This window comes from Alligator sinensis, unplaced genomic scaffold (genome assembly GCF_000455745.1).
Source record: "Alligator sinensis unplaced genomic scaffold, ASM45574v1 scaffold237_1, whole genome shotgun sequence".
NCBI lineage: Eukaryota > Metazoa > Chordata > Crocodylia > Alligatoridae > Alligator > Alligator sinensis.
The window spans coordinates 873,764-883,896 of record NW_005841849.1 but is presented as its reverse complement, the minus strand read 5'-3'; the positions used below and the strand labels follow the sequence as shown (position 1 = coordinate 883,896).

Sequence of the window (10,133 nt, the reverse complement as noted above, 5' to 3'; positions counted from 1 at the left end):
AGGAACACATCTGGCAAAGCAGATTTTTTTATTCTTACTTCAAAGAGTTACTGAGTAACTGATGGAGGTGCAGCAGTTTGGGAACAGCATCTCATGGGAAAGGGTGGGGGGATGACGACAGTGCTGGCTGTTCTCTAGCAGAGTCAGTTTACCCGGAGAGGAATTGCACAACAGCCCTGTGACTTGTTGATGCGTCTATACGAGGCACAGCAAAAGGCAGCAGGCTGTTTTGTGGGAAAATTCCCCCCCCTATTCCCCGCTGCAAACAGATTAAAGAAGTTAGATGATGGTCAGCTGTACAAGTGGGCTGCTCTACCCAGCAAGACCTTTGTCAAAGTTCAAATTATGAGATCTTCAACATGACAAGACCTTTGACACTATTCAAACTCATTTGTGATTTGTCCTCTCCTCCCCACCGACCAATACAGATACCCCCTCAGGGTCTCTGAGGCTGTCTGAAGCATTAGCTTTGTTGGTATTACTCAGCTGTTCCTCTCTGCTGTTCCAACTCCACCCTCAAAAAGTCCAACTTCCTGGCATTTAGCAAGGTCACTGGAAGCAAGACAGCCCTAAAGTCTGCTGCAGCTACAGCTCAGGGAGGGACTGGAAACACCCAGGCATGACCAGTCATGAGTACAAGCATACATGAATCATCCTGAGACTAGGAAATCAGGCCTCTTATGGAAGCCAGACTGCTAAAGCAAAGGGAAACAAATTAAAAAGTTAAGTGCTGCATTTCCAGCAACTTCAATCAATTAAAAGGAATGTGGGACTGACATAGCCAGAATGGGAAGCATGTCACAGCTATATCAGAGAGATGTAGTGAGTCATGCTAGTCTAAAGTCAAGTAGAAGGCAGGGTAGACTTGCACTTCACAGACTAACCAAAGTAGATTTTTTTTTATATTACAGCCACAGTAGCTGATGAAATGAGCTTCAGCTCACAAAAACATATGCTATACATATCTACTTTGGTTAGTCTTTAAGGTACAAATCTACCCCTGAGGCCAAACCTACACAGCCGTGTGGAATGGTGGGACTGCACTGATGCAGGATAGAAGATGCACATCATTTGGAATAGACATTGTTTCAGGAGTAATTCTATCCAGCATCCACACACAGACTCTTGTCCATCACTGCAGTTATATCATCACATACATACCACCTTGGATTGATTATTACTTTCTAGTTACTTACCAAATTCTGTAGGACAATGCTTCTCAAACTATCTGATGTGATAGACCGGCAATTTTTTTTCCAGTGGGCCAGGGACCGGTGCCTGGTTCAGCCAGTGGCAGCAGCTGCATGCAACAGCGCTACACAAACGCGCAACTGGCTGTTTCTTTCTCTTTCCTACCTCACATGACGTGACGTCACCTGGAGTGTTGGAACGTGCGAACTGTGGTGCTATGACATCAATGTTATGCTTCTGAAAATATATTTCTTTCTTTCCTGGCAACTCGCTGCAGACCGGCAACCAGTGGCTCATGGACCGGCACCAGTCCGCAGACCACCACTTTGAACAGCACTGCTGTAGGAAATAAAAGTACTGGTCCTTTCTGTGTTGTAGTTTATGAACTAACCCTACCCCTTGGAAAAAAATATGGTAACAAGAAAGTAATCTCATGGGATGGTAGCCAAGCCTAAGGAATATGGGGCAGGTTGTTTTATGCACCTGAAAGAAGTGCCTAACACTCTGTTCCCGAGAAGCATGGATGGCAGAGTGCACTCCTCAGCCCCCATTCCACTGATGTGATTAGGGACTTCAACTGCTTTATGACTTCCCCTGGCTCAGCACCTGCACTGCTCATCCAAGGTCTAGGAGAGATACTCCTGTTCCACAAAGCTACATTAAGACCTGGAAGTGGAGATATCTGATGACCTGAAATGAGTGTACTGTCAGAAGCATGACTGTTATAATCTCTGCTTATTGTATACTGTATATTGCATGAAGTCAGTGAATGAGAGAAGTGAGGTGGCAGTGGGCCTTGTGACCAACAATCAATGCTATCAAAAGCTATGAGTGCATGAGCAAGCAACAGACGTATGACCTAGATCAGAGATGTAGCATTTTACTACAGCTGGCGTGAGCATGCTGGAATAGATTTTCATGCATGCCAAATCTACCCAGTGTGAAGTGCTACTGTTCCAACTATTCGCTATACTGGGTGCCTGTGGATTAAGACCTTAAGTACTGTAGAGTAGGCTTTTTTTAAGCATAAGCTGCATAAACTTTAGTCTTGGAGAGGAATTTTGTGGAGTTAATTGATGATTTATTGATGGACTCTTGACAAAAGGTCAAGAGTCCAAGTCAGCTTTATTAACAGGCACACAGTTCAGTTGCACTAAGAAGCCAGTTCCATACATGAGTAACTGCCAGGCTATAATGGTATGTAATTTACATATGGAGAAATAGTTTATTCTCCTGTTCTGGCTCAGGAGTTGAGAGCTACAGAATGCACAGGAGGAAGGCAGATTATGGGGCAGTCTCACAGCTGCTAATGATATCCTGTGACATGCTACTGTTCAGAAAAAAGCAACACATGACGACTAGGTGCAGGACCTTATGGCTGGAACAAAGTTAGTTTGCTTTGTTCCGTGTATGATCTCTCATGAGATCCTCTGGAAGTTCAGCTCCTGCAGCCTCTCCTACTCTAAGCCTACCTTGGCACAGAAATGGTCACCAAAATTAGAAATAAACATTTGTGCCTATCAGTAGTACAGCCAGCCCTTGAAGCACCAATTAGCAACTTCTGTTCATTTCCAGCTTCAGTACCTTACCATTCCAAATGCCAGCACCAGGCACCTTGTAATAAAATAAGCCATTCTCCTCAAAAAGACAGAGGCTTTCTGTGGGGCAAGAAATTGGATTAAGTGGGGCATAGGAACAATGAACTGATAAAAAAAGGGAAGAGACAGGCTCTATTTGAAAAAACCCAACTCACAAATGACAGAGAAACTGATAAATTTGTGATGGCTAGTCTCAACAATCTGAGGACACTTGGACTGAAGATTGCAAGTGAATCTCAGATTTCGTTGCTAAGTTAGAGTACTAGCCTGCCAAGAACTGAAGGAAGATTAGTTGCTAAAGAAACAAGTGAAAATTGGGAGAAAGGACTGTCAATTCAATTCCCTTCCACATATTTATTGCCAACAAACAAAAGGGAAGTAGGACTGTACAAAGACACAATTGCATCATCCACTGGCAACAGGGGTGGAATCAGGGCATTCTTCAATCAAATGATTTTTCTGCATTATGTAGAAAAACAGAACAAAGTGCATTTGCAGAGAGATGGGGGGAGCCTGGTGACATATGGATACAAGCTTAGGATACCTGTTGAGATAGATAAGCCTAACATGCAATTTTATTACAGCAAGATTTTTCTTATTTTATTGTGTAATTCATTCGGTGTCCACTTTAAGTTTTTCCTGCCTGGCCATCATTTTGCACCTGGCTTCATAATGGACCAGCACCAGCTGCTGTTCACAATATGCCACGTATTGGCAGAAATCCCCAGAATGAGCCTAAAACCAAACATACAGGGGACAGCAGAGCTTAGTGCAGTTGAAACAGCTGGATGAAGGAGGGAATAGGCTGTTGCTGCTGGCACTATGATGACAGTGCCAGGAAACAGCGGGAGCAGCAGGAAAGGACCTTACAGAGCCAGGAGGGAAGAAGTAGCTTTCACTCCTCACATGAACCTGAACTGATCTACTTAAACAGTGGTGATAATGTTCAAAAGCAGACAAAAACTAGGTCTCATGCATGCAACTTCCTGGCTGCTTCCATTTCTTATTCTCACCCTTAGTTTCACCTAGGTTCATGGGAAGGGATGTTTCCTACTCCATCATATTCCTTGGGATAGTTCAGAAGGATCTGTGGCTCCATTTATGGGTGAAGTCTCAGAGCAGTCTATTTCATCTAAAGAACAAGCAGGCTTTCTTCCCTGACCCAGTCTTCATTACAGGTTTTCCTGTCTTTTGTTTTTTCCCCACCACTACTTGCTAGACTCAGCAATAAACCTGCTCCAAGTTTTTCTGATACCTGTTCTTACTCAACTGTATTTCTCACAGCAAAGCTACAGCTGGTATCACAAGTATCCAAGCACATGCTTTGAGTCAACAAGTTGATTTACAAGCATGCTACTGATTTCAAGATACAATGTCCACTCCAGCAAAACTGTGCTCAGTGGCTAACACGATGCTGAGAGAAGGAGGTCTGCAGAGCTATTTGCTTAGGTGAGGGGATCCAGAAACCTGACCTCTTGGGTCAGTAGACATTCAAAACAGGGTACTGAAACTGTGACCAATAAGAAGGCCACTTACACAGCTGAGGTTAATCCAGCACTTGCTCGAGGAGACTGTCATCTGAAGCACAACTTTTATTTTCCTTCTGAGAAAAATCTTTTCCTCTAAATCGTGGCAGGAACACTTGTTCAGCACTGGGAACAATATTCAAATATCAGGCGCACTAGATGTGGTGCTGGGGATTCGACATGGCACTTATCTATGGAAAGCCTCAAAGCCAGAGAGGAATAGACAGAAGCATTTACATTTTCTACCCTCACATAAAAAGAGCCTTTATCATGTTGGCTTCCTTCTACCACACTAGGTTTCTCTAAATGCATATTTGAGAAAGACTTTTCCTCCCTGCAATAAGAGGGACCAACACCACTGTTGAAATATCAGTCATAGCCACAGGAACATTCTGAGATATTACATTATAAAACTAGTTGGCTGCTAATGAATAGAATATCAGCAAGGAAGTTTTCACAGCGATGTGGATGGTGAATATGCTAAAGCACTTAGATGGGTGTTCATGAACAAGTTGTTCAACTTGTTTATTATAGCAACTTGCTATGATGAACAAGTTGCTCTTGTCCTGTATTAAATGCAAGACTAGGGCTCCTTGGTACTACCACAGCACACGATGAATAATTTTCAGAAGGCAAGAACTCCGCTAGATGTGCTGGGACACATACCACAATATGGCTCTGACAGCTGCTGCTTTTCTCATCTGTATTGATCTCTTTTCATGCCTTTTGCCAGTCTAACAACAAACTAGTGTCTGCACTTCGGTCTCTCAAACCTCTTCCCACTTGGCATATAGCACTTCCAAGCATTCAGCTGCTGCCTGTTCTTTTATACACCCTCTTGTTCAGTGGCTGCTAGAACTGCCCTGGCACTTTATTTGAAAGTTCCTCATCCAAAGAGCAAAGGGTTCAGTCATTTGGTTGTGATGACAGAAATCCCCTTTGATAAGCAGGTGGGCAGAGCAAGACTGTCATTCAGTAGAAAGAGCACCATCTCTTTTAGAAACAAAACTCTTAGGAACCTGCTCTCAGCCTGCATTAGATCCACCTAGGAAAGCCTTCTCAGTGGGATGTTGATAGGACAATCATCATATGCTTTTGAAGATACAAAAGACTGTATCCCTTGTGTACTCAACATCCCCATTTTTTTTTTATGCATTGCAGATTCCTGTAGCAATTAAATGCAAATGCTTTACAGAAGTTTTTGAAGACCAGGAGAAAGATGAAACCAGAAATTCTGGTGACTGGTACAGGAGAAGATGGGTTTCTTGCTACTTATGCCAAGGGCAAGACAATAGGTTACAGGAGCCAGGATGCTACCGAGACTGGATATAGACCAGGAGTGCAGCTCTTCTATTCCTTTATAGACCAGAGACAAATTTCCTAGTTTCCCCTAATTCATTTGCTCCACTGCACCTACCTTGCATCTGTCACCACATTAAGAAGTGGCACTAGATGCATGGGGGAGGGGGGGGAAGAAGAACTTCTCCTGAGCCACAATCAACTACCCAAATCATTAAATCATTAGGTTTCCATTTGTCATCATGACCCCCACTGAGCTCAGGACGATTGGCAACTACCTGATACAGACAACCGTAGACAGAAATTAGCAAGCTTGCACATCCTGCAAAGGTTTCAGAGAGATTCCACTCACCCCGCCCCTGCCAGCCGAATCCTTCCTTTGCATCTTAAAAGGGAGCCAGTACTAGCATCTCAGTCTCATCATAGTAGTTTAAGAGAATGTCAACATTACATCATGCATTGCAAAAACCAGACAAACTGGTGTCACTTGAGCCTTAATTACATTATTCTCTGCCCTTCCCATCTTCAGTGGAGCAGTAGCAGTACTATAAAATATGTAAGTATTTTCTTAGGGTAGACAGGGTTCTTGGAATACTACCTACATAAGGGTACATCTAAGACCATTTTAAAATGGAAGCCAATGGAGAAAATAACTATCTGTTTGCTTAGTGAACCAGGTTACATTCACACGAAGAGCACACAAACTGTTATTCAACAGTACCTTACTCTTACTTCATACAAGAAAGTTTGCCTGTTTCTCTTCGCATCTTATTATATCTCCACAGCTGCAAGTCACATGGAAGCATTTCAAATGTATGTGCCTTGGTCATATTAAAAAGAAGATCTGGAAGAACCCAATTTACAGATGGGACCTAGAAGCAGCAGGCTACCAGATTCTCATTCATTTTCTTAAAATAGTTTGTTTCTTTGCTGACCCCTACCTCACGGAAGCTGAGCTTGCCATCGAAGTCTTCATCCACTTCTTTAATCATGTTCTTCAAGCCCAGGTGCGTCTGAGGGGCTCCCAGCTTCTCCATCATCAGTTTCAGCTCCATTAAGTCTATGTAACCATCCTTTCCAGAGTCATACCTGAAAGGAGAGAAAGGTAAAAAAAAAAAGAAACCCACAAAAAAACCCCCTCAGTTGGTCACTGCTGTGATATATTCACCACACAATTAGGGAATTCAAAGCTTAAGTTTTTTAAGCTAAGTAAGGCTGTCTGGTAGGGTAACAACAGTAGGCAGTATAGTATTATAGGTTTCTCCAGAGACTATGGAAGGAAATGTGGGTGCATAAACAGAAGCACAATCATAGGGCACCTGGGCTCAGAGAGGGGAGAAACTGACTGTCATAGTCTTCTAAGTGTAGGGTAGTGGCATCCAGCCTTTGGAGTAAGCCTCTTTGGAGAAGACAGACAGAGAAAATGCACAGGGGGAACTCAGGCACAACACACTCTGCCTGAAATATTAAGGAAGGGAGCACAAAGGAATTTATGCCATCAAAATGGACTTTACGCCCTTGCCCATTTGTTTTGCAGAAAGGCACATAAGTTTTAGGCACTTTGCACATCCATAGATGTAGTTCTGAGAATGTGACAAGGGTGTGCAACATGCAGTTTTCAAGCTGAATGAGGCCCGTCAAGGATAATGGCCTACCAGTAGCTGACCATTATTCTTAATTAAGCCAGTTCATTAAATGAAAAAGAAACTGAAAGGTAAGAGTGAATCTCATACCCTTGTTGAACAGTGAAACTTTACTCTGTGCACATGCCTGCACAGATTAAGGAGGATATGTTGAGGACTTGTATCCAATCAGATCAGATTCCACTAGTGGCAGCCCTCCACTGGAAAGTGTACCTTGTAAGTGGCCCTCAAAGTTGGAGTTGTACATGGCATAAGTTAGGGGTTCTCATACATATATATATATATACACACACACACACATACACACACATATATACATACACACACATATATACATACACACACATATATACATACACACACATATATACATACACACACATATATACATACACACACATATATACATACACACACATATATACATACACACACATATATACATACACACACATATATACATACACACACATATATACATACACACACATATATACATACACACACATATATACATACACACACATATATACATACACACACATATATACATACACACACATATATACATACACACACATATATACATACACACACATATATACATACACACACATATATACATACACACACATATATACATACACACACATATATACATACACACACATATATACATACACACACATATATACATACACACACATATATACATACACACACATATATACATACACACACATATATACATACACACACATATATACATACACACACATATATACATACACACACATATATACATACACACACATATATACATACACACACATATATACATACACACACATATATACATACACACACATATATACATACACACACATATATACATACACACACATATATACATACACACACATATATACATACACACACATATATACATACACACACATATATACATACACACACATATATACATACACACACATATATACATACACACACATATATACATACACACACATATATACATACACACACATATATACATACACACACATATATACATACACACACATATATACATACACACACATATATACATACACACACATATATACATACACACACATATATACATACACACACATATATACATACACACACATATATACATACACACACATATATACATACACACACATATATACATACACACACATATATACATACACACACATATATACATACACACACATATATACATACACACACATATATACATACACACACATATATACATACACACACATATATACATACACACACATATATACATACACACACATATATACATACACACACATATATACATACACACACATATATACATACACACACATATATACATACACACACATATATACATACACACACATATATACATACACACACATATATACATACACACACATATATACATACACACACATATATACATACACACACATATATACATACACACACATATATACATACACACACATATATACATACACACACATATATACATACACACACATATATACATACACACACATATATACATACACACACATATATACATACACACACATATATACATACACACACATATATACATACACACACATATATACATACACACACATATATACATACACACACATATATACATACACACACATATATACATACACACACATATATACATACACACACATATATACATACACACACATATATACATACACACACATATATACATACACACACATATATACATACACACACATATATACATACACACACATATATACATACACACACATATATACATACACACACATATATACATACACACACATATATACATACACACACATATATACATACACACACATATATACATACACACACATATATACATACACACACATATATACATACACACACATATATACATACACACACATATATACATACACACACATATATACATACACACACATATATACATACACACACATATATACATACACACACATATATACATACACACACATATATACATACACACACATATATACATACACACACATATATACATACACACACATATATACATACACACACATATATACATACACACACATATATACATACACACACATATATACATACACACACATATATACATACACACACATATATACATACACACACATATATACATACACACACATATATACATACACACACATATATACATACACACACATATATACATACACACACATATATACATACACACACATATATACATACACACACATATATACATACACACACATATATACATACACACACATATATACATACACACACATATATACATACACACACATATATACATACACACACATATATACATACACACACATATATACATACACACACATATATACATACACACACATATATACATACACACACATATATACATACACACACATATATACATACACACACATATATACATACACACACATATATACATACACACACATATATACATACACACACATATATACATACACACACATATATACATACACACACATATATACATACACACACATATATACATACACACACATATATACATACACACACATATATACATATACGCATATATGCACACATATATACATACACACACATATACACACATATATACATACACACATATATATATATATACACACATATATACATACACACACACATATATACATACACACACACATATATACACACATATATACATA

The 10,133-nt window shown here is 39.1% G+C and overlaps 1 protein-coding gene across 1 annotated transcript in view; it reads right to left on the bottom strand.

Annotated features, from left to right (window-relative positions):
- EFHD1 (EF-hand domain family member D1) overlaps positions 1–10,133 on the bottom strand; it is a 29,352-nt gene that overhangs the window by 5,699 nt on the left and 13,520 nt on the right. Inside the window, exon 2 of the mRNA XM_014522215.2 lies at positions 6,556–6,703. Within this exon, the coding sequence (XP_014377701.1) occupies positions 6,556–6,669 (114 nt within the window). The 5' untranslated portion in view covers positions 6,670–6,703. The remainder of the gene's footprint in view (positions 1–6,555; positions 6,704–10,133) is intronic.